At 46.2% G+C, this 26,317-nt stretch overlaps 1 protein-coding gene across 1 annotated transcript in view; it reads right to left on the reverse strand.

The window, feature by feature from the left end:
- The window catches only part of LOC132406583 (uncharacterized), a 76,272-nt gene that overhangs the window by 25,655 nt on the left and 24,300 nt on the right, over positions 1 to 26,317 (reverse strand). The window contains exons 8-11 of the mRNA XM_059992402.1: positions 20,875 to 21,028; positions 17,941 to 18,179; positions 10,742 to 11,493; positions 2,099 to 2,260 (exon numbers count right to left, since the gene is read on the reverse strand). Coding sequence (XP_059848385.1) covers positions 2,099 to 2,260; positions 10,742 to 11,493; positions 17,941 to 18,179; positions 20,875 to 21,028 — 1,307 coding nt within the window. The remainder of the gene's footprint in view (positions 1 to 2,098; positions 2,261 to 10,741; positions 11,494 to 17,940; positions 18,180 to 20,874; positions 21,029 to 26,317) is intronic.

Raw genomic sequence — 26,317 nt, forward strand, 5'->3', positions numbered from 1 at the left:
ACCGAAACCTGGATAAAATGCTTGGCATCCACCGTCTTCAAGAAGATGATGCACATGTGGCTTTTCAATTCAAAGTTTGAAGTACATTTATTATTGAAGTATGTATTCAATATACAAACCTGGGATTTGTTTCCTTACACACAACCCAATAGAAGCCATACAAAAAGCTGTCAAACACCCAATGTGCAGAACAAAAGACAAATTGTGTAAACAATAAAAACAAATAACACTCAGGGCTAAAGTTCATAAAATTGAGTGCACAGCCAACCCAGGACGCTGTTAGTTGCAGGCCACAGCCTCAGTTCAATGCGAGACAAGTACACCTGACGGAGCAGTGAGCTGATTCATCCTCAATGCCCTCACCTTTTCAATCTGGTCTGGAGCTTAAATCGGTCATTCCTTGCTCTCAGACTTGAGGCCCTACAACCTCAATTCGGCCCAATTTGGCCTGGCAGCTAAATCGGTCAAGCCTCAGCTTGCTCTTGGCTCCAAGGCCTGCAGTGCCTCGGTTCTGCTGCTTCGAATCCCCTCCAAGTCCGCTCCAGCAGCAAGGCAGGTTGGCTCACTCCTTGCTCTCGGCCCCGGGCCCTGCCGCTTCGATTCAGCCTGGACACTCCACTCCGCAACCTTTGAGACTTCAGTTCACACTGTAAAAGTGCCAGGTCGTACAGGCGGCCTCAAAAGATCGACTCCGGAAGGAAAGCTACGGATTACTGACGGCAGTGATAGCTTTGAGGAGAAATGTGTGTAATTAAGTAGTCAATAGTGATGTTTGCTGACAGCAAGTCATCACTGCACATCACTGGTCTCATCGTAAACCAGAATCCCCAGGTTCTAAAATACATCAACACGCAGGGCAAGTTAACCTACCAAATCCTCTCTCTTGGACACAGAGAAACATCTCTAATGTTTCTTAAAATGTATACCTTTTGGTGAAGCTTTGATCGTTCCTAATGTGGCTCTGCGCATGCATTTGCAGAATCTTAATCCCGTAAAGTTGTTTTAGGGGATTTTCTTTTTTTAAAACCATGTTAAGGATGATAAAGGAATGCAAAATTGTTCATAATTGGGGGTTGAATAATGCCCCCCAGTATCTCAGAATACCTTCACAGTGAGCAATCAGAAGGATGCCTGGGGCTGTGAAGTAATATTTTAGGAAGTAACTCTGTGAAGGTCTGAGAAATCAATCTCAGCAAGTTCCAGACAGGGCCGAATGGCCTGATTCTGCTCCCATGTCTTATGGAAAGATCAGTCCATCACTGTCGGTGATTGCTTTGTGGAAACACCACAAATGTGTTTCTGGGGAAGAGATGCCTTTTATTTCCAGCCTTGTGAGCGTGGGAAGCAGAGTAACAGTTATCGACAGAGATCAGACAACGGAGCCTTCATCCAGATGATAGCAGGTCTGCCTGACTGTTCCACTTTGTACAAGTGACAAATCAAACAGCAAAACTTTATAGGGCCACTGAATGTCCCTGTTACACACTGCCAATCCACCTCTTCTGAAACCTTGGTTATGAAATAATCACACAAACAGGATGAAAATTCCCTTTTCCTCCTGACAGTGAGAATTCTGAATGAAAAAATAACTCCTACCCAGTCCTGCCGTGCACTGTTTGGAAAGCCTGCCTAGATCACACTAAGAAAGCAGCAGGAAGCACAGCTTAAGAAAAGCCTCACTTCTCCCTCTTGCACACTTTTCTGCCCCATTGGAACTCCGGCTGTAGCCTCCCATCACAGACTTGTCTCACTGACTAATTTCAGCTGGCTAGCAAACTCAGTCATATCCCAGTAATTTACAGTGTACGACAAGGTTGGGTGTAAATAGCGTGCAATCCCAAAGGGAAACAAGTCAAAATATTCACCCCTGGTTAATTGAGGATGTTCCTTCAGTGCCCAGTGTCTCCTGAAGCATGAGACCTACTCAACCTCATTGTTTATTCACCCTCTTCTCTGTTGTGACTGGGTTGAAGACAGTGCATCAGATTGTCCTGGTCAAATTCCACTGACCTCACACCCAGTGATGCTCCACCCAGACAGTTCAGCCAAGATTCACTGACCAGTGATTGAACCAGCGACGCCCAACACGTCCACTTACCCACTCTTCCACGTTCGGCCCCATCTCTACTTCAGCAAAGTTCTTATCCCAGATGATATTGGGCTTCCCGTACTTCCATATTTTGTGCCGGACTTTTTGAGCAAAGAACGCAATGATACAAAATGTCAGCGCCGCCAGAAACCCGCAGACAATGGCCACGGCCTACGGAAACAGAGAGAAGTGGGATTAGCATCTGCTCGTTGCTGGGTTATCAGAAATCACTACGCAGTTCAGCCTGCTTCAGTGCTCAGCCTACGTAGGTTCCTTCCTCCCCTTTCTAGATCTCTCTGTTTCTATCTCTGGAGACAGCCTATCCACCGACGTCTACTACAAACCTACAGACTCTCACAGCTACCTAGACTATTCCTCCTCCCACCCTGTCTCCTGCAAAAATGCTATCCCTTTCTCTCAATTCCTCTGCCTCCGCTGCATCTGCTCTCAGGATGAGGCCTTTCATTCTAGGACAAAGGAGATGTCTTCCTTTTTTAAAGAAAGGGGCTTCCCTTCATCCACTATCAACTCTGCCCTCCATTGCATCTCCCGTATTTCACGAACCTCTGCCCTCACCCCATCCCCCCGCCAGCCCACCAGGGATAGAGTCCCTCTGGTCCTCACCTATCACCCTACCAGCCTACAGATCCAATGTATAATCCTCCGTAACTTCTGCCACCTCCTACGTGATCCCACCACCAGCCACATCTTCCCCTCCCCCCCACTCTCGGCTTTCCGCAGGGATTGCTCCCTACGCGACTCCCTTGTCCCTTCATCCCCCCCCCCCCCCATCCTTCCCCACGGACCTCCCTCCGGGCAAACGGAAGAAGTGCTACACCTGCCCCCACACTTCTTCCCTCGCCACCATCCCAGGCTCCAGACAGTCCTTTCAGGTGAGGCACCACTTCACCTGTGAGTTAACTGGGGTGATATGCTGTATCTGGTGCTCCCGATGTGGCCATTTATACATTGGGGAGACCCGCCGCAGACTGGGAGACCGTTTCGTCGAAAACTGGCGCTCGGTCCTCCAGCAGTGGCGGGATCTCCCTGTGGTCACACACTTCAGTTCCACAGACCATTCTCACTCTGACATGTCTGTCCATGGCCTCCTCTACAGTCAAGATGAGGCCACACGCAGGTCGATGGAGCAATACCTTATCTCCCGCCTAGGTAGCCTCCTACCTGCCGGCATGAACATTCAACTCACAGACCTCCTTTGATACCCCTACCCCCCCCCACCCCATCCCTATCTATAATTTTAGTCTGGTTCTCTTTCTCTCTCTATTTCCTCTCCCCCCAGCCCTACCTTTCTTTCTCTTTTATTTCCCATAATTCTCCACCTTCCCCCTAGCCCATTTCCCTCCAGCCTATCACTTCCCAGCTCTCTACTTCATCCCAACCCACCATCCCATGTTACTTCACTCCTGATGACGGGTTTCGGCCCGAAACGTTGTCACCACCTCCTCCCATAGATGCTGCCTGGCCTGCTGAGTTCTGCCAGCATTTTGTGTTTTTATTTATTTCCAGCATCTGCAGATTCACTCGCGTGCACGTGATCCAATTTGTTTTTGTTCCGAGATACAGCACCGTAACAGGCCCGATTAGCTCAACAGGCTTGTGCCACTTGGCCAGTTAACCTTCCAAACCACATGTCTTAGGGATGTGGGAGGAAACCAGGGGAGCCGGAGAATGTACCAACTCCTTCCAGACAGCAGTGGAACTGAACCAGAGTCTCTAGCTCTGTAACAGCTACAAGACCGCACCGTCCCAGTGAACGTGTAAAGCAAGCATCCACAAACAACGTGTAAACGGCAGGATTGGCTATTTAGGCGGAATTAATTGAAGTTTAACTATTGACCCCAGGATAGTGAGAAACTCCCACCTGCTTTGAAGAACAAATCCATGGAATTTTTCGGGCCACCCTGGAAACCCGACAAACCCCTGGCTTGATGAACAGGGCAAAATTTGACCTGTCTGACTGCTGAATTCCCTCAGTGAGACACAAACCCTAACCCTAACCCTAATGTTTGGACAGAGGTGAACATGTTGCTCACCAAATTATGGATGAACTGAAGACCTTTTACCTAAGATCATCATTTCTGGCATTTCTGATTTATTTTCTACAATTTGTTTTTTTTTCCTTTTAAGCTGAGAGCCTAAAATTCCCAGGTCTTTGATAGCCTTGGCATACTCAAAGTGACCCATCTATGAATTTTTTCTTCCCCCCAGGGTGATGATTGCTTTGGAGAAGATCTGCCTGGGGTGGATTACAAGGTATGATCCCAGAGCTCAAAGGTTAGGATCTCTTGACTCCATCCACAAAGTTAGGACATCACCTCCCTATACATCGAACTGATACGTAATAAGGCTCTGCATTTAGTCACAGCCAGGTCCATTCAGCACAGGGTGGGCAACGCAGTGATCTCCCACCTTCGACTTGAGCAGCCTCATATTTGCCAACACTTCCGAAACAAAATTAGCTCAGAGAGATGTTCCAAAAAGCACTAGTTTTTATTTCCCAGGGCTTTGCTCCCAGCCATCCCGAAAAGGTTAATTCCCGATCGTTTCTGAGTTGCCCTGGGAGAGCTTGCAACATACAACTCAAACTCCAGGCTCAAGTCTATAAACACCATTTAAATCTGCACACTTGATAGCTTGTATACCTCCAGTTACAGCCAACAACAGAGAATGCACTCAGGCAAAGTAATATTTATATGCAACATTAACAGCAGGATTTCCAGTGCAAAGCTAACAAAATAAAAAGAACTCTCTGCCCTCAGTTCAGTCACGCAATGGCACCAGTCACATGGTTGCACAAAAGGCTCGCGTAGAACTGGAATTTATGTTACATCGTCAAAATCTCCAGGTTGTCTGAAACCAAGTTACAGAAAATTCAGAGTAGTGATTGTTGCAGTGCAGAAAGTATAGCAGCCAATTCACATGGTAGACAGATACGAGATAAAAACAGAAAATCATCACCAAGTCTTTAATGGAGAATTATCCAAAAATATTCACAAGAGGAGATAGTAGGGCAGATTGACAGAGCATGGTGAGTGGGTTTTTAATTAGTATCTAACTGAATGCAGTGAGAGAGATAGAGAGAGATAGGGAGACCGGGGGGTGGGGGCGAGAGAGACAGAGTTTAAAGGACATTTTACATGAGAGGTGAAGGTACAGCGATGAAAAGATTAGCATGGGAGGAGGGCTCATAAAAAGGAAAGAGGAGAACACATAAACAAAGATACGATTTTCAGATTTGAGATATTGTTTAACAGGGCAATGTATGGATAGATTGGCCAGAACTAGGCTAATGACTGAATAGGACTCGGTGAGAGTCAGGACATGGGGGGCTGAGCAGTTATCAAATTACCTTTTAAATTTATCTTTTAAATTATCATAACTTGGCTCGCGCACTCGTCCGGAGACTGTGGAATGCTTCTTTGGGTGAAAGTGTACGTGGGATCTCAGTTGAAACTCCCATCTGAAAAATAGCACTTCTGATACCGTCGCTCACCCTTGTTATTGCACTGGGAGGGTCGGCCTGAACCACATGCTCAACTCTTGGAGCCAAACTCAAATCCAAGACTTTCTGAATGTCAGCAAGATGTTACCCAATATATCTTCCATTCTGCCAACTCTCTTCAAAGTGACTCTTAACTGACTTCTTTTGAAAAAAACAGTTAACTTGAGAACAAGTCTGTTTGCTATATGGAATACATTTTCCACATTGTAAACGGGAGCTATATTCAGATGGGAGGGAGCTCCAAAGCGAGGAAGCCCCTTGGATAGAAAGCATAATGGGAAGCTGTAAACGCAGGCAGTGTATTGTAGCTCAGTCCGGCGGGGGGGGGGGAGAGAGGGGGGGAGAGAGGGGGGGAGAGAGGGGGGGAGAGAGGGGGGGAGAGAGGGGGGGAGAGAGGGGGGGAGAGAGGGGGGGAGAGAGGGGGGGAGAGAGGGGGGGAGAGAGGGGGGGAGAGAGGGGGGGAGAGGCTACTTGGCCTCATGTGCCATCTCTCACATAGGTTACTATACCCCTTGGTTCCATCCAGAACATTACCCGGTGTTTTGGTGTGCCTTTATGAAGGAACTATAAGGTGTGGCTTTTTATGAACCATTTTTTATTTCTTTCACAGAAACAAAGGCCTTTCTGGTAAAGTATTCATTGCCCAATCCCAATTCAACTACACAGGGTGAGCTGCCTACTTGAGCAACTGCCAAAAGTCATTTTGTTTGCTTGCTACTCTTGACCATCCAGGCAGTGGAGGTCCTGGATTTGGGAGGTGCCTCACATTCACCCAGACTAGCAACAGCAGATGATGGACACTGCATACATGCGACACAACAGGAATCATCTTTTATGGTAGTGGATAGGATGCCAAACAAGTAGTTTGCTTTGTTCCGGCTTTGAGAGAGTTTTGGAGCTGCATTTATCTTTGAGAGCCTGGGTACCCTGTCATCCTCCTGACCTGTGCCTTGTAGGTGCTGGAAAGGTTTGGGAGACTGAAAGAAAGCCACCTGTAGGGACGCCTAATCTCTGATCTAAAATTATTTATACAACTGGACAGTATCGGACTAGGGCAAAAAATAGCTCTTGTAGTTTCAACCTCCTATGCTTGCTTATAATTCTTATATAATCACTTATATACATGCAATTGTTCAGTGAATTTTCAGTAATTGTATAGCTGGTTCTGTATTTCCTAGAATCTGCTTAGCCTTTCTGCAGCAGATGTCAAGCCATTTGAATCTGGTTATGTCATAGGACACATCTCAACCACAGAATGTACTTTCTCTCGAGTCTGAGCACATAACAACCAAAATTCCTTTTCTTTGCTCTTTTTGTTGTGTAATTAATATTTCAGTAATACTGTAAATATATTGTTTGATTAAGCATTGTTTGTTTGCATAATTCATTACGGGTTAGATGTAAAAAGTATGTGAATGGCATACGGTATTTTGGCATCATGTCATACATGCACACCTCGCTAAAGGAAACAAAGTGAGTACAGACATAACCTGGGCTCCTGGGTTTTTTCTTACAATTAATTTCTGGAGTTACAAACCCATAATACTTGTAACATTAATAAAATGGCCATAATCACCAAGTTTTATGCCTTATTCTTGACTTCTGAAGAACCTATGGATCAATATCACCAGATCCAACAGCAGTTAGACGAATCTGAACAATTAGTTTCTGTGGGTTGGTTCATTCATTTCCACAATAAATTCCCAAGTGAGTTGTAAAGCCTGACCAAAATTCCATCAAACTCCCTCTTCCTCCAGATCGTAACCAAATTAAGCGCCAGCGAGGCGAGAGCCAATTTTGCACGCTGTCCACAAAGGTTACTCCTTTCTCCAGGGCACTGAGACTTTGGAAATTGCCCCGGCTGCTATACTCTGTGCCAGCTAACATGATGAACTGATAAGAGAGGCTTTGGGCCTACTCCGGGGCTTGGATCTGAGGACTCAACTTTGGTTTGGAATGTTGTTGTTCACTTCAATTGTTTGCGCGATTTGGATTTTTTTCCCTTTCTCTTGTGCACTGGGTGTTGGTCGTTTATCATTTTTTCTTTAAGTGGGTTCTTTTGAGTTTCTTGCTTTGTGGCTGCTTATCAGCAAACAAATCTCAAGGTTGTATAATTTATACTTTCTTTGATAATAAATGAATCTTTGAATCTATCAATTTTTGAAAAAAATGTTGACAGAATCTCCTGAGAAGGTCTTCAGATTTTTCCACCTACAACCCGTCTGTACTCCTGTAATTTGAATATGGAAATTACAGCATCAACTTTCAATCATAAACTCCATTGGAATATTGATAAGAAGCCAATTTTATTCTACATTTATCTTAGCTGATTTTAATTCATTGGCAGTAGGTGTCACTGGCAAGGATAACATTTATTGCTGAATCTCCATCTATCCATGCTTACTAGACAATGTCAGGGTGAGGGGTGGTGGTAAGACTCAACAATATTGTGTGTGTGACGCTATCTGTAGCCCAGACTGGGCAAACATGGCAGATTTCATTCCATGAAGAATATCAGTAATTAAAAGTCTGCTGATTTACTATCTAGAGATTCCACAGTCACCACTATTGAGACCAGCTTTATATTTCAAACATTAAATATTTATTCAATTTTCAATGAGCTATAGGCTTGGTCAACAGGGCAGGCCTCTAAATTCGGCCACCATACCACAGTGCCCGATTGGTCTGATCTAAGTATCTCTTGTGTATCGCGGACACGTAGAACAGTCAAGGCTGGTTCAGCAGGCTGACTCTCTTCCAAATGAGTCCTCAATCTGAAATGCTAGTTTTGTGTTTTTTTCCTCTCTTCACAGATGCTGCCTGACTGGTTGTGTCTTTCTCAAATTTCCAGCACTTGCAATACTTGTTGTTATACTGTCTGATACTGTCAACCATCTTTTCCAGCCTTAAAGCAGACTCTTACATCAGATCATCCCTGTTTGCCTGCCATTGTCCATCACTAGTCCCCTCCACGCCTGATTTTTAAAATTTTAAATCACAAGAAATTGTTTGAAGAATACAGCAATACTTTCATGTTTCTTTGGTCTAATAGGTGTCTTCTAGAAATTTTTAGAAATTAGTGGTGTTATGGTCAATCCCCAGGTAGCAATAAGAAACCCTGGATCATTTAAAAAATTGGAGGATGTTCTTTAAATCCTGGCCTCAGTTTTCTGGAGAATTTCTGTCATTATACACCAAATGACTTAATACTTGGAAAAATCTGAAGAGAGGGTCATATCTGACTAACCTAACTGAAATTTATAATTTAAATGAGGCTATTGACTATTGGCTATTAAATACTGTATTAAGGAGTGTTTATAGTTTCTATCCAATTGGGATTTCAAGAAGCATTCTATGTTTCCACGTGAGAGGTGTGCTTAAAAAAAAACAAAAGGGCAGGAATGCGATCCACTTATCTGGATGAATGGAACTTCAACTACATACTTGAAGTTCAACAGGCCAAATCAATCTTTTGGACTGACCCTTTCACCACCCAAAACATTCACTCCTGTATCACCAGTGCACCATCTACAAGGCTCCTAAAAGGTGTATTTTTTCCTTCCTCTCTCTCTCTATACGCATTTTTAAAAAAGGTTATTTCAGGTTTCTTGTTTTGTGGCTGCCTGCAAGCAGACAAATCTCACTGTTGTATACTCTACATATACTTTGATAATAAATGTACTTTGAACTTTGAAGTACCTTTGTGGTTAGCACTGTTGCTTTACTGCCCTAGTCACCTGGTGCTTCTCTCTCCCCTCCCACTCCATCTTTTAAATCTACTCCTCAGCTTATTTCCTCCAGTCCTGCAGAAGAGTCTCTGTACTCTTTTCCACAGATGTGGCCTGGTCTGCTGAGTTCCTCCAGCATTTTGTGTGTGTTGATCACTGAGTAGGGCTCAACTCTCACTGAAGTCTGTAAGGAGTTTGTATGCTCTCCTTGTGACCATATGGGTTTCCTTGGGGGACCCCGTCTCCTCTCACATTCCAAAGATGTATGGTTAGGGTTGGTGTCTTCTGGGCATGCTAAGTTGGCACCGGGAGCACAGCGACATTTGCCCCAGCACATTCCTCGGACTGTGCTGTTCGTTGCCGCAAACGACCCACTGAATGATCCAATACACATGTAACAAGGAAAGCAAATCCACAGTTGCTTGTCTGGACTTTTGCCAGCATTTCCCAGATTCACGATCTCTGGAGCCAAGACGAAGAGGGGGTTGGCACGTGGAATGTGACCATCTAATGGGTTCCTCCCAGAAACACACGAGCTTGACTACAAAATATTTCACTGCTCCTTCATCGTTGGTGAACCTTTGTCCTGCTACACCCTCCCCCCAGCTCTGAGGGAGTGTCTTGGTTATACTCGGTCTAACTAGTGAAAAACAACTTGCAGCACTTCAGTACGCTTACCTTATCATAAGGTGGTTGGAATGCAAACAGAAGGGAGTTATAATTCTGAAGCAGTGATTCTTCAGTGACACCTCCCCCCACCCACCCCTAGAGCAGACTGTTCCGTTCTGGGCCTCCAGCCAAAGGAATGAGGAACAGGTCTTGGAGGACTTTGGGCTTGAAAGGAATAAATTAGGAGGGAAGATGCATAAGGAACAGAGAGAGGATGATTCCAACTGAATTGACTGATGTGGTAGAGAAAGACCAGCTATTTCCCCCAACGAAGCAGCTCAGAACAAAACTAGAGCCTGGTTGTTTAAGAGTGCTGTCAGGATGAATGTTATCACGCAGAAGGGAGGTGTTTCTCTCCCAATCTCACTCCCAACTCCCACCCCACCACCTCCAAAACTTGCAGATGCCGGGATGCACTTGAAGAATTTGAGAGTGATTGATAACGCCTTTTCATGTGATCATCTCAAACAGAACGGAGCCGAAGAGATTAAACAGAGTGCAAATACAAATCAGCCAAGTATGGTGAGGAACACGATGGTCTCCTCTTGTTGCCATGTTCCTTTGAGTCACTCAAAGAGCAGAACCATACCAGAAAGCTTTATATTTACAACGCAGTGCATTTGAGAGCCAAGATAGTTAGAGATCACGAAGGTGTTCATACTTCACTCTACGCACAATTTAAAGAAAGCTCTAAGAAAGGCCAGGACACGGTAAGAGGAAAGTGTGACTCACCTCCTGAGGATCCACAACACAGTAGTGATACAGGTACTGATTGCCCATCATCAACCCTGCTCCTCCTGTGTAGAACTGGCTGCATATCACTCTGATCTGGCTGTAGTACATGGACCCACCGCCGCCAGCTGTAGGGTTCACGCCCATGATGTAAACGATACTGGCGATCAGCTCCATCCCTCCCAGGATAGCGCTAAACACCAGCACCAACAGGTAAAACTTCCGACTCCTGGAGTTTTGGGACTTGCTGACACTGGTAATGAAGAAGGCTAGGACAACGATAAACGAGATCGCCGCCATTGCGATCATGAAGCCACTGGCTGCCCTGGGGTCGGTGACACCTGCACCATAACCACCCATCCCAGGATAATAGCTTCCTCCCATTCCTGGGTAATAGCTCCCGCCTCCTAACCCAGGGTACATGCCGCCACCCATTCCGAGTCCACCGTAGCCCAAGCCATAACCGTAACCGTACTGCCACTGCAACGTGGACGCCACACAGGCAAAAATAGCCAGGCACAAGATGATAACAATCCCTTCTAAAATGCGGACGATGCCCGGCGGGGAGCTCCACTTGTAAAAGTGCTGCGGCTGATCCTCAATGTAGTAAGAGCCCGGCGGGGGCGAATGCACGTCAAATTCAAAGCTGCCCATCGAGGGTCTGTACGCCACCGGCTGGCTGTACTGTGTAGGGCTGTAGGCAGGCGGGCTGCCGAGAGGTCGACTCTCATACATGATGCTGGCAAAACGACCTAGGAGAGAAAACAAAATCACATAGTGATCACATGGTGATCGTGGAACAGCCAATGCTAGCCTCACTGTGCTCAGAGCTCTACATATCTGATGAACACCCAGGCAGCCACCACTCAGCCAAGCGCACTTTTAATTCAGACTCTCTCTGCTTCAGTTTACTCTTGCATTTTCGATGCTGGGTGGGAGTGTTTACACGTCCAACTGCATAACCATCAGAGGCACACGCACGAACACAGTTCTGATCACTATCACAGAGGGGAGACCTCAGGCTCTGAAATGGCACTGGAATGTGACCAGGCATGCAGCAATCAGCGGCTTTCAAGCAGGGTTAGAGGAAATCAGAACGAGTCAGTCTTTGCTGACCATAGTGCAGGCTTCAACTGTTTGTGTTGAGGTGTGTTAATAACCAGTTTGGTCACGATGCTTAAAAATTTCATGTGATCCAAGGCTCAATATACAGTACTGTGCAAACGTCTTAGACACATGTATATGGCTAGGGTGCCCAAGACTTTCACACAGTACTGCAGTAATTTTATGTATTGCACTGTTCTGCTGCCACAATACAAAGAACTAATTTCACAACAGTTGTGAGTGATGATAAACCCGATTCTGATGTGGGTCTCTTATAGTGGACTGAGAGTGGGAAGGGGGCAGGGAACCTTGGTTGGGAAAACGGGAAGGTGAGAGGGGAGGGAGCAGGAAGCACTAGAGAGACATTCTGTAATCTCTTGCTTGGAATCAAATGACCTTCCCTGCTGTGTCAGAGCTGGGTACATCTGCATCCACATCCCTGGCACCTCTTGACTGCCAACTACCCCACACTCTTCCCATGGATTTCCACTTCCGCCATTCCCAACATCCTTTGCTCCCGCCAGATTTATAAACTCAATCTCCACTCTTCATTGACAAATGCACTACTGGGGAAAAGGCTTAGGCGCTACATACATGAATGAAAGCCCTGTCCTCCTGCAAGACCAGCTCAGTAGCTCCTAGGCTCCTATACCCAAGACTTTTGCACAGAGCTGTATCTGGAGCTACTGAGGCGGTCTTACAGGAGGTCAGGGCTTTCATCTGTATACCACACCCCCGTGAAGTGCCAGGAGAAAGCCAGGTGTCTGGGCCTGGGGGAAAGAGAGGCCAGGGGTTAGAGAAGAGGGGTGGGAAAGGTAGTCAGGGCAACCGTTAGATGGATTTAGAGGCAGGCTTAGGAGATTGGTGTTAAGATGGATGTGTTAGCCAAAGGTTATTAATTAATTCGGAAGGGACAGTGAGGTGGGACCCAAGAAAAGAGGGCACGATGGAAAGCTTGCCAATGAATAAACCAGAACCAGTCAGGCTGCTCAAAGGCTTTCAAGTCACACGGTAGTGAAACCTGACAAGGCAGGTTCTGAACAACACAACCCAATTTCTTACAGCAGCACCCAAATGAAGCAATTGTTTGGGCAGCCCATTTGAGGAGGGTAAATTACTAATGGAACAGTGATCTTGTAAAATGGCATACCCTGGGAACACAGTGCTGGATACTGTGAACATGGCATCAATTGTTTCAGTACCACGTGATGATTGCTTGGGGAGGGTGGGGGAGAAACAGTGGACATCAGAGTCTCCAAGACCTAATGTTAAGGATGTTGGGTCCCTCAACCAATCCAGCGTAGCGAAAGGCAAGACCCTAGGAAGTGTTGTAGGACAGAGATACCCAGGGGGTGCAGGTACATAGTTCCTTGAAAGTAATGACATGGGTAGACAGAGGGGTGAAGAGGGCACTGGGCACGCTCGCCTTTACTGGGTTTGGCACTGAGTAGAGGAGCTGGGACATCATGTTTCAGCTGTACAAGATGCTGGTAAGGTCACATCAGGAAGCACTGTGTTCAGCTCTGATCACTCTGCCGTTGGAAGGATGTCATTAAGTGTGGGTGGCGATATGTCTCCAGCAAAGGTGTCCTTCCCTCTGCTAGCCTGCAGGTCACCCTTGGACAAGGTGTAGCACGCGCATAAACCTCCTCCCCAATCAGGGTGGCATGAGGCCATGGGAACAGGTAGTGGATGTTCATTTGAGCAGCTGGTGCACATGACAAGTCCTGGTTATGACCACTGACACCAGGCAAATAACCTCTGGTGGGCATTGATAACGGCAGGGTCACTCAGAAGGAGGCAATGGCAAAAAATTGCCAAGAACAATCACGGTCATGAAAAAGTGCATTTTGTAGATGGCACGTACTACAACCGTGTTTGAAGGAGGAGCGTTTCGGGAGGTCGGAAAGTTGCCAGACACATTGACAGCTTTGTCCGAGATGGGGATAAGCTTTTCCAGTGTTGTAAGTGTTGCATTCGTCCAGAGAAGTGGATATAATTTCATCCTCCTCCTGATCTGCGGCTTGTAGATGATGCAAAGAATTTTGGAAGTCAAGAGGCACGTTACTTGCTGCACAAGTCTCTCAGCTATCCAGTGGAGTTTCTAGTGAATAGTAACGCTTATCCCCAGGATACTGGGGATGAGACCCCCAGCTATGGTAACATAGCAGGTGAAGGGTGATAGTTTGTTCTAACTGTTATTGTATAAATGACTGGGATGAGAAAGAGGAAGGGCAGGTTAGTAACTTTGCAGATAATACCACGTTTGTGGGTTGTGTGAGGGTTGTTTGGATACTGACAGGATAAGGAGCCGGATGAGATGCGGCAGATGCAGTTCAAACCAGAAAAGTGTGAAGTGATTCATTTTGGATAGTTGAGTTTGAAGACAAAATACAGGGTTAATGGTTAATTTGTAGCAGTGTGGCGGAACAGAGGGATCTTGCGGTCCACGTCCATAGGTCTCTCAAAGGTTGCTGCGGAAGTTGATAAGGTTGTTAAGGCGGCGTATGGTGTGTTGGTCTTCATTAGTTTGCATTTGAGTTACAGCTCCAAGTCCTGGTTAGACCGCACTTGGAACATTGTGTTCAATATAGAAAGGATGTGGAAAACTTAGAGAGGACACAGGAAATTGACCAGAATGCCATCAGGACCGAAGACCATGTCTTATGAAGACAGGGTAAGCAGTTAGGGCTTTTCTCTTTGGAGCAAAGATGGATGAGAGGTGACCTGATGGAATCTACAAATGATTAGAGGCATAGATAGTGGATAGTCAGAGACCTTTTCCCCAGAGAAGAAATTATTAATACCGGGACAATTTTAAGATGACTAGAGGAAATTATGGGGGGGGGGGCGTCAGAGGTAGGGTGTGTTTTTTTTTAAAAGACAACGTGGTGTGTCTATGGAACGCCCGAACAAGGTAGCGCTCAAGGCTAATATATTACCGGCATTCAACAAACTCTTAGATAGGCACGTAGATGATAGAAAAAATGGAGGTTATTTATGTAGGAAAGAAGGGTTAGGTTGATCATGGAGTTGGTTAAAAGGTCAGCACAACATTAAGGGCCGAGTGGCCCGTGTTTGTGCCTTAATGCAATAGGTAAATGCAGTCCGCTTTTAACGCACGCGGGCATGAGCTCCCTCACCTTCTGAAGAAATGCAAATAGAACTAACAATTGCGCATGACATTAACGCCCCAGGGATTTGATCAATTCGGACAGTTTAAAGCAGGGATACACGAAAACCAGTGATAAATTTCGGAACTATAGAAGACACATTCCCATATTCGCTCGCCTTGTCCTTCACGGCAGCATGTGTAGCCGGGGTGGTGGGAACTATACAAATAGCAAATCACGTGCTTCAAATCTGAAATAAATAAAACTAATTTTTTTACGAAAAATCAACCCTTAACAATATTTTTTCTGCGAGTTACACCTCCCCCACCTCAACACACGTTTAGACTTGCTGCAAAAATTAAAGAGCTTTTATTCAGGGTGATCAGACTGAGAAACATTACCAAGGTGTAAGGTTCCTTTCCTCTGTGCGCCTTTTTCTCTCTGCAGACCGCAGACTCTTTCCCCCCACAAACTTCTGCGGATTATTCACCTACAGTTCAACACCACTCGCAATCACCTTGCACGTTTTTTGTTCCAAAAGTTGAATTTAATTAACACACAACTTTCGAAAGTAATATAAAAACACCTTTTTCTTTAAAATATCGGTGATCATCTATGGAACGAAATAGTTGCAAAACGGAGACCCAACATGTCTACTTCAAAGTAACTCTGAAAGTGCCTTACCTTTCAATTTTCAGTCCGCTCACCGGTGCGGTGTCTGGAGTTCTCGCTTTACGCGATTTATTCCAAAAACTATATCTGTATTGTTTCCCCTCTGTCCTCTCTCTCTCTGGATCCAGAAGTGATCTGCCCTACCACTCGGTGCCTCAGGATCCCGAGGGTTAAACTAACCACCCATTTGCCCGCGCTCTCCCTCCAGGTTGGTACGGTTTCGGCCACTTACTGAGAAGGAAAAATGGCAGCGAGGAGGTTTAATCATTCAACTGAGATAAACAAACTGCAGTCCAAGGCGAAAGTTCAGCTTCATTAACTCCGACTGCCCTCCCTCGTAACAAGGGCCTTTCGCTGTGAAATCGGTGGAAGTGATTAAATTAAACCCCCCCAGCGCTATTGGGCAGAACGGGAAATGGAAAACCTACCGAAACTGGTAGAAAATCCACCTCTCCCAACTGAAACTCGGGAAACACTCCCCCAACCATGAGTCTTTACTCATTTGTAGTTTTTATGTATTTATGTTACAGCGACCCATTTAGCAATTGATGTTTGATTACTGGTTCCAAAAATAAATGAGTCAAAGTGCTAATAAAAAGAAACAGGTGGATCAAAGTCGCTTTCTAGTACAAACACACACTTATAAACAAAGGAGGACAAACACGGTTTTAGGGCTGCTCTTAAAGGACGGTAGAAGTAGGAAATCTGAAATTTAAAATAAGGAAATGCTGAAATACTCAGCAGGTCAAGGAGCAGCTGTGAAGAGACAATTAACATTTCCATAAGATACAGACGCTGAATCAGGCCATTCAGCCCATCAAATCTGCTCTGCTATCCCATCATAGCTGATTTATTATCCCTCTCAACCCCATTCTCTTGCCTTCTTCCCGTAATCTTTGATACCTTACTAATTAAATACCTACTAACCCCCCCACCCCCACTTTAAATATACCCAATGACTTGGCCTCCACAGCTGCCTGTGGCAATGAATTCCACAGATTCACCAACCTCTGGCTAAAGAAATTCCTTCTCCATCCGTTCCAAAGAGTTGCCTTTCTATTCCGAGGCTGTGCCCTCTCGTTTTAGACTCTCCCACTATCCCCTGCACTTCCACTCTGTCTAAGGCCCTTCAATATTCAGTAGGTACTGAATATACCGACTGCAGATGCAACTCCCGGGCCAGTGACTTCTCATCGGACGGTCACCCACCAGCAATGTTGACCCCCGTTTCCCTCTCCACAATTTAGCCTGACCTGCGGAGTGTTTGCAGTGCTTTCTGTTTTTCTTTTAAATATTCTTCTTCCCAGCCAGGTCCTCAGTACTGAGGATGACACGCACCCAGTCTGAGTGGCTGAATAGACCTGTGCAGGACTCGTGCTGTGGTTCTGGGGCGAGTCCTTTGCCCGGTGGTGGTTGTGGAGGCTCCTTGGGGCATGGTGGTGGTGCAGTAGAAGGGCAGGCGGAGGTGGGCAGGACAGGTGGTGGATTATTCCGAAGGTAATCCACAAGCTGAGCTTCGCCTCCACCTGTGTCCGGAAGGATTTCGAGTGCTCAGTGCCTTCCTGGATGCCTCACACTCCCGGGCTAGTGATTTCCTTGAACCAAAGAGGACATCGCGACTTTCTAAGCTTCCTCTGTCATCCTGGAAATCTCTCGCCACTTTGGAACTCTGAGCAGTGCGTCTGGTGTCAGACCCACCATGATCAGAGCCAGCGGATTAGAAAATGAGGTGGCATTTTGGAGTGGCTCGTTAGTGGGTTAGTGTGACACTATTACAGTGACAGTGACCTGGGGTCAAATCTACTGCTAAATCTAAATGGTTCGTATGTTCTCCCCATGACCACATGGGTTTCCTTCCAGCCGTCACGTTTCCTCCCGCATTCCAAAGGTTATGGGCTAGTAGTCACATGGGTGTAATTGGGTGCTGCGGACACGTTGAGTCAGAAGGACCCGTTATCATACTGCATTTCTAAATAAAATGAATAAAATTCTTTGCTGAGGCAGCATTGGTTTTATCATTCGGAGTTGTCCCTGTCTCCAAAGGGTACAGGATGGTGGGGGAGGAGCCCCTGGTGCTTAACGACCATGAACTTGGTGACATATTTTTGAAGGGTGTGGTACATTCCATTATTGTTGTTTCTCTCACTGGGAGAAGCTCCCTGGGTAAAGGAACTGATCCCTGTTGAGTAGGGTCCTCTCATGGATCTGAATGTCAGGAGGAGGGAGGGTGTGCACCAAGAGGATGGGCTGTTGCAGGACCTTTGCCTCCCAAATTTTTAGTGTAACTTTATCCACTTCAGGAGAGCTCACTGGCCATGTGCGGAATGCAGGTGTAAAACGATGGCTGAGCTTGGACCCGAAACTGTTCTCCGCTCATGGTGTGATTTAGTTCCGCTGCAGTGTTGGAGCTGGGAAGCAGATATCCAGTCAGGCGGTCGGGGGTGAGGACAAGTGCTGAGGCACAGCTTTGGTTGGTCCCAGTTTGCATGGAGGTGGTGCCTTTGAGGAGGATGATGGCTTGCATGTCACCAAGAGAAGCTGGTGAACTTCTGAGGAGAGCCACACGAGAAGGATCTTCCATAATCCCGCTTGAACTGATGGATGTGATGTCAGAAAAGGCCACGTTCCTACGTTTTTCGGCGCGTTCACTTGCTGGAGATCACGTCCATTGTCCCTCTTGATAGAGGAGATGGCATTGTGATGCTGGGGGAGCAGTTCAGCACTAGGACGGGGTGGATTTCGGGGTATCGCCGATCCAAAGGCTTCGACTAATGATCCAGAGAAGTGAGTTCATACACCAACAAGAGAAAATCTGCAGATGCTGAAAATCTGAGCAACGCACACAAAATGCTGAAGGAACTCGAAATGTCGACTGTTTACTCTTTTCCATTGATGCTGTCTGGCCCGTTGAGTCCTCCAGCATTTTATGTGAGTTCATACTCCACCTTGGAAGTTGTGGAATTTGAATTCAGCTCAGACCTGAATTTTTAAAAAAAGCACATATCTATCCACCCTTTTATCCTTTCACTTACCCTAGGGTGGCTTTAGTTTTCTAGTTTCAGCCAGTTATTCCAAGCCCATATGGTTCAGCAACGCCTTTGACATGTAATCTGCTATATCTACCCAGTCTGGTCCATAGGTGACACTTAACCCAGCAATGAGGTTAACTCTTAAATGCCTCTCAAGAAAGTGCTCAGTTCAAAGGAATCAAAGGATAGGCAATAAATGATGGCTTTGACATTGATGCAAATGGATCAATGGGCAGAGCGGAGGGTGTTTTCACTGTAATTACCATAAGTGATCATGGTTCCTTTCTTAAAACCCACAACTGAAAGAAAGAAACAACATACAGATGCCTGAAAGCTACGGACCAACAAGAAACTTGTAACCTAAAGATGAGATGAATGGATTATTTAGAGCTGCTAAGACCATTACCTGTCAAAGTACTTGCCTCAGACTCAGAGAGGGAGCTGAGAGAGAGCTCAAACAGGAACTGAGCACTGGAAGGATATCTTTGAAGAACTCCATTGAGACTCTGCCTTTGATGAAAAAAATAAGTTAAAGTCTTATGCTGGTGTGAAGTGACTGAGAGTACAAGATTCCACCCCCCCCCCCCCCCCAGGTAGGACACCAGTCTATCGCAAGGTTAAACCCCAGCATTTTGCCAGTACCCATTTTCAGCTGGACAGACTGGAGCAATGTGTGGTTAAGTGCCTTGCTCAAGGACACAATACATTACCTCAGCTGAGGCTCGAACTCACGACCTTCAGATCACTAGTCCAGCACCTTAACCACTTGGCCACATGCCACACACTGCCTTTGATGAGAACACCCTTGACTCTATGCTACCCCCTTACAACCTCAGTACTCTCCCAGGAATGAAATTGGATAGATCATCCAAGAAATGGAGAACATCAAGCAACTGAAACAGACAAAGTGAATTTCTAAATCCACAAACGCAGAAAATCTCCAGGGAATCATGAAAAAAACACTGATCTCCTTATCTAATTTGTGATAATTTCTCTAACACATCCAAAATACTGGAGGAACTCAGCAGATGGGGCAGCATCTATGGACAGGAATAAAGAGTCAATGCTTCAGGCCAAAACCCTTCATCAGGACTGGAAAGGAAGGGGGAAGAAGCCAGAATAAGAAGGTGGGGGTGGGGGAGGGGAAGAACTACAAGATGGCAGGTGAAAGGTGAAGCCAGGTGAGGGGGAGGATAAATGGCATGATCTCTCTAATCCTTCCTAAATACTCATCTAAATATTTTCCCTAGTTTTTTCAAAGTTGTGAATCGAAGATCTTGAAAGTGAAGTAATGTAAAGTAAAGTAATGTAAAGTACTGCGCAGTAATCTGAGTCAAAAGGTTGTGAGTTCACTTCTTAGCCCAGACAGCTGAGCACAAAAGCCTGTACTGATGTTCTAGCACAAAACTGAAGGAGCATTGCGTGGTGAGGGCTGCCTGCCATCTTTCAGATAAGATACTGAATCACCCCTCTACTGTGAAGTATGTATTAAAGTTCCCATGGCATGACTTTAGCCTTGTTTTTTTGGGGTCAATGTTAAATATGGCAAAAAAAAGCATGATTTTTTTAAAAAATTGCATTAAAACCCTGATATCTGCTACCTCGTAACTCAGAAGTCACAATTGTCTGGCACCAGGTTCACCTTTTTCCATTTCCTGCATGTCCCTTTAAAGTCATCAGGACCTTGTTTCCTATGTTCCTTTAAATACACCGGGTGCTGTTTCGTGTATTTCTTTTTGACTTGCCCAAAGCCCATCTCTCACATTTCACTAAACACACTGGACCCTATTTATTGCACTCCCATTAAACTAATTTGTGTTCTGTTTCTCCTGCTGTGTTTAATCATACCAGGTTCAATGGTTATATTGCTGCGTAACCTCTTAAAACAAAAGTGAACTAAAAGTGTGTTGGGTTATTATAGGAATAATATTCAGTGGTCCAGAAAATCTTCCCGTTTGGCACCTCCGAAGTCCCGAAATCGCTGGATTATTGGAATTTTGCTCTATTTGGTCATTGCCATTTGTGAGATCTTGCTGAGTGATCAGTTTTTATATTACGACAGTGCCACACTATTGATATGCGATTGGATGCTAAACCCTTTCACAGGAGAGTTGGGAATGGCATTATGAGGATGCTAGTCTTTCTTACAAACTCTTTCTTTGTCTCTCCCTGTCTCTCTCTTTCTCCATCCCTTGATTCTTTCATGCAGAAATACTCAGCTCTCAGCCTGTTCTGAAACAGCTCTTTCCTCTCGTGTTGATTTTCTTTGAGTCTTTTCAAGGGCCACTTCAGCAACCTCTGTGCTGAGTCACCAAAGCTGGACTCAGCATTCGTGTGCTTGGTCGAAACCTTACACATGAGTAATCCTTCTAGAATACGTACACAACGCTGGAAGAACTCAGCAGGTCAGGCAGCATCCGTGAGAAAAGAGTAGCCAATGTTTCGGGCCGAGACTCTTCATCAGGAATCGGGGGGAAGAGAGGGCCGAAGCCCAGTTATAGAGATAGGGGAGGGGGAAGGGCTAGAGGCGGCAGGTGGAGGACCAATCAGAGGAAGGATAAAGGGGGGAGGGGATAAGCATGAAAGAACTGTAGAGATAAAGGAGCAGAAAGTTGAAAGGGGAGAGGGGCAGAGAGGGACCTAGGATGGGGGGAGGGGGAGGGAATTACCGGAAATTGGAGAATTCAATGTTCATACCACCAGGTTGGAGGCTACCCAGACGGTATACGAGGTGTTGCTCCTCCAACCTGAGTTTGGCCTCATCATGGCAGTAGAGGAGGCCATGTATGGACGTATCTAGATGGGAATGAGAGGCAGAGTTGAAGTGGGTGACAACTGGGAGGTCCTGTCTATTGTGATAGACGGAGCGGAGGTGCTCGACGAAGCGGTCCCCCAATCTGCGTCGGGTCTCGCCAATGTAGAGGAGGCTGCACTGGATGCAATAGACAACTCCAGCAGACTGGCAGGTGAAGTGTTGCCTCACCTGGAAGGACTGTCTGGGGCCCGGAATGGTGGTAAGGGGGGGAGGTGTGGGGACAGGCGTAGCATTTGCGTTGGAGGGATAAGTGCCAGGTGGGAGATCTATGGGGAGGGATGTGTGGACCAGGTAGTCGCGGAGGGAACGATCCCTGCGAAAAGCTGAGAGGGGTAGGGAGGGAAAGATGTGCTGGGTGGTGGGGTTCTGTTGAAGGTGGCGGAAGTTGCTGAGGATAATGTGTTGGATTCGGAGGCTGGTGGGGTGGTAGGTGAGGACAAGGGGAACCCTGTCCCTGTTGTGGTGACGGGAGAATGGGTTAAGGGCTGAAGTGCGGGAGGTGGAGGAGATGCGGGTGAGGGCATCTTTGATGACGCCAGAAGGGAAACCACGATCCTGAAAGAAAGAGGACATTTGAGAAGTCCTGGAACAGAAAGCCTCATCCTAGGAGCAGATGCAGCGGAGACGGAGGAACCGGGAATAGGGAATGGCACTTTTGCATTGGGCAGGGTGGGAAGAGGTGTAGTCAAAATAGTTATGGGAGTCAGTGGGTTTGTAGAAGATGTCAGTGGATAGTCTGTCTCCAGAGATGGAGACCGAGAGATCAAGAAAGGGGAGAGAAGTGTCCGAGATGGACCAAGTGAACTTAAGGGCTGGGTGAAAGTTAGAAGCAAAGTTGATGAAATTGACGAGCTCAGCATGGGTGCAGGAAGCAGTACCAATGTAGTCATCAAGGTAGCGGAGGAAAAGTTGGGGAGTGGTGCCAGTATAGATTTGGAGCATAGACTGTTCCACATAACCCACAAAGAGGCAGGCATAGCTGGGGCCCATGTGAGTGCCCATGGCTACGCCCTTGATCTGGAGAAAGTGGGAAGAACCAAAGGAGAAGGTATTGAGAGTTAGAACAAGCTCCGCCAACCGGAGGAGTGTGGTGGTGCTGGGGAACCAGCGGGGTCTGTTATCCAAAAAGTAACAGAGGGCTTTGAGGCCTTCTTGATGTGGGATGGAGGTGTATAAGGATTGAACATCCATGGTAAAAATGAAGTGGTCGGGGCCAGGGAATTGGAAGTTATTGAAGAGGTGAAGGGCATGGGATGTATCCTGGATGTAGGTGGGGAGAGTCTGAACTATGGGGGATAAAATGGAGTCCAGGTAGGCAGACACAAGTTCGGTGGGGCAGGAGCAGACTGAAACTATGGGTCTGCCGGGACAGTCAGGCTTGTGGATCTTGGGGAGGAGGTAAAACCGAGCTGTGTGAGGTGTGGGAATTATGAGTTTTTTGGCTGAGGGAGGAAGGTGTCCGGAGTTGATGAGGGTGGAGATGGTGCGGGGGACAGTGGATTGATGTTTTTTGGTGGGGTCCTGTGACAGGGGTAAGTACGAGGAGGTGTCGGACAGCTGCCGTTTGGCCTCAGTGAGGTAGAGGTCCGTCCGCCAGACCACTACAGCACCACCTTTGTCTGTGGGTTTGATGGTGAGGTTGGGGTTAGTGCATTCAGAGGGAGTGAGATTAGAATAGGAGAGAGGGGTGGTGAAGTTGAGACGGTTGATGTCTCGGCGACAGTTAGAGATGAAAAGGTCGAGAGCAGGTAGAAGGCCCGATGGGGGTGTCCAGGAGGAGGAGGAGCATAGAAGCCGGGAGAATGGATCATCACTGGGGGGAGGGGGGGGGAATCCTTGTTGAAGTAGTAGGCTCGGAGACGTAGGCGGCGGAAGAAGAGTTCAGTAATCCTTCTACCGCTCAGGGCCTGGACGTGCCTGGAGCTGACCTTAAACTAGTGGATGAGGTCACATTGAAAACAAGTGCAGGTTACACACAGTTGTTTTGAATGTGGCCTGCTGGTTTAATGTCAACTGCAGGCATACGCAGGCCCTGAGCAACAGGTGTGGGTGGCAGTGTAATGCTTTTGCCTTTGAATTACTGTCAGTTCAAATTAACGAGTGGGACTGTTTGAAAATTTAGTTACGAGACATTATAACAAGACAGGATATAAAGCAGGTGGACTCTTTGAGCCAGCTACACCATTCATCAAGGCCATTCATGACTGACCTACCTCAGCTCCATTTTCCTGTACTGGGCCCCTGAGTGTGTTAAATCTCTGTTTTCAACAAAACTCAATGACCTCATCTCCACAGTTCTCTGGGTTAGAGACTTCTAAAAGTTCACCATCCTCTGTGAGAAGTAAGTTTCCTCATTACAGACCTAAATAGTCTCCCCCTTATCCATCATCAATGAACCCCCCACCATCCAGGCCATGCTCCCTTCTCACTACTACCATTGGGCAGAGTCACAGGAGTTTTAGGTCCTACACCACCAGGTTCTGGAGCAGTTATTGCCTTACAACCATCAGGCTTCTAACCCAGCGTGGATAATTTCACTGACCTCAACTCTGAACTGATTCTACAATCTACCGATTCACTTTTAAAGACTCTACAACTCATAGTTTCAGTATTATTTTTATTTCTTTTTATTTTCACATTTTTGTCTTCTTTCCACAATGGTTGTCAGTCTTTGTTTATGCATACTTTAAAAAAAATTCTATTGTAGTTCTTTATTTTCTTATAAATGCCTGTAAGAAAAGAAATCTCAAGGCTGTATATGGTGAAACATCTGTAACCAGTGTGCAGAAGACAGCAAACTCTGCAAATACAAAAAGAAAAGAAATAATAATAAATAATTTACCAATAAATTTTGAGAACATGAAATGAAGAGTCTTTGAAAGTGAGTCCATTGGTTGAGGGAACATTTCAATGATGGGGCAAATGAAATTGAGTGGTTATCCCCTTTGGTTCAAGAGCCTGATGGTTGAGGGGTAATAACTGTTCCTAAATCTGGTGTGTGAGTTCCGAGGCTCCTGTGCCTTCTTCCTGCTGGTAGCAGCGAGGAGAGAGCATGACCTGGGTGGAGGGGGCTCCCTGATGATAGATGCTGATGTCCTGCGACAACGTTCCATGTAGATGTGCTCAGCGGTGGGGAAGGCTTTACCCGGTGATGGACTGGGCTGCTATCCATTACGTTTTGTAGGGTTTCTCATTCTAGGGCATTGGCATCTCCATGCCAGGCTGCAATAGAACCAGCCAATATACTCTCCACCACATATCTATAGAAGTTTGTCAAAGTTTTAGATGTCATCTGAATCTTCGCAGACTCCTAAGGAAGTAGAAGCGCTCCTATGCTTTCTTCATAGTTACGCTTACGTGCAAGGACAAGTCCTCTGAAATAATAGCAGTGAGGAATTTAAAGTTGTTAATCCTCTCTACCTCTGATCCTCCAAAGAGGACTGACTCATGGACCTCTGGTTTCCTTCTCCTGAAGTCAATAATCAGTCCCTTGGTCCGGACATTGAGTGAGAGGTTGTTGTGGCAGCACTTGGCCATATTTACATTCTCCCTTTTATATGCTAATTCATCACCACCTTTTATTCACAGTGATGTCATCAGCAAATTTGAATATGGCATTGGAGCTGTGTAAAGTGAGTAGAGCAGGGGGCTAAGCGCACAGCCTTGTGGTGCACCTGTGCTATTGGAGATTGTGGAGGAGATGTTGTTTCCAGTCCAAGCTGACTGGAGTCTACAAGTGAGCAAACCTAGATCTAATTGCCCAAGGAGATATTGAGGCCAACATCTTAAAGCTTATTGATTAGTTTTGAGGAGATGATGGTGTTGAATGCTGAACTGTAGTTGATAAAGGGATGCATTTTTACTGTCCAAATGTTCCATGGTTGAATGAAGAGCCAATGAGATGGCATCTGCTGGGGACCTGTTGCTCTGGTAGACAACATGGAGTGGATCCATGTCACTTCTCAGGCAGGAGTTGATATGTTTCATCACCAACCTCCCAAAGCGTTTCATCACTGTGGATGTAAGTACTACTGGATGAAAGTCATTGAGGCAGATCACCATGTTCTTCTTGGGCACCGGTACAAGTGAAGCTTACTCAAAGCAGGTGGGTACCAAATCAGGAGTTAAGGATCTCAGTGAATACTCCAGTCAGCTGATCAGCACAGGTTTTTAGTACTTGGCTGTGGGAGTTGATGATGGTTCCTCCATGGTTGCCAGTCAAAGTGAGTATATAAAGCATTGAGCTCAGTGGGAAGCGAAGCCCTGACATTTGATTTAACTTTATAAAGGTTGAAGGCGTTCAAGCTCTGCCACAACTGTCGAGCATCCTTTGTTGATTTGAGTTGAATCCGGAATCACCATGTTGCTTGTGAGATGGCTTTCCGGAGATCGTACCTGGATCTTTTGTACCATTCTTAGTCACCAGCCTTGAATGCCTCTGATCTGGCCCTCGGTAGATTGTTCACCCAGGGCTTCTCGTTGGGGAAGAATGAACGATTTTGTAGGGAAACACCTATCTACAATTGTTGTAATAAAGTCCGTGACAACCGTGGTGTCTGCATTCAGATCTACAGGTGAGTCCTTGCATATGGTCCAGTCCACTGACTCAAAGCAATCCTGTAGCATCTCATCTGTCACCTGCAACCACCTCTTTGTTGTTCTGATCTCTGGAAGTTTGCTCGTTTTACTGGGGCTTTCACTGAGAGAAAAAGCAGTTTGTATGGGCTGTGGAATCAAAAAGAAACAACGGGAATTCAGATGGCTCACACCTACATCCTCACTATCAAAATGCTCCCGGTCGGAAGTGAGAAGCAAATAGAGTGAGGAAGGATTCCCTTCTGCT

The sequence above is a fragment of the Hypanus sabinus genome, chromosome 16 (genome assembly GCF_030144855.1).
Source record: "Hypanus sabinus isolate sHypSab1 chromosome 16, sHypSab1.hap1, whole genome shotgun sequence".
In the NCBI taxonomy this organism is placed as follows: Eukaryota; Metazoa; Chordata; class Chondrichthyes; order Myliobatiformes; family Dasyatidae; genus Hypanus; species Hypanus sabinus.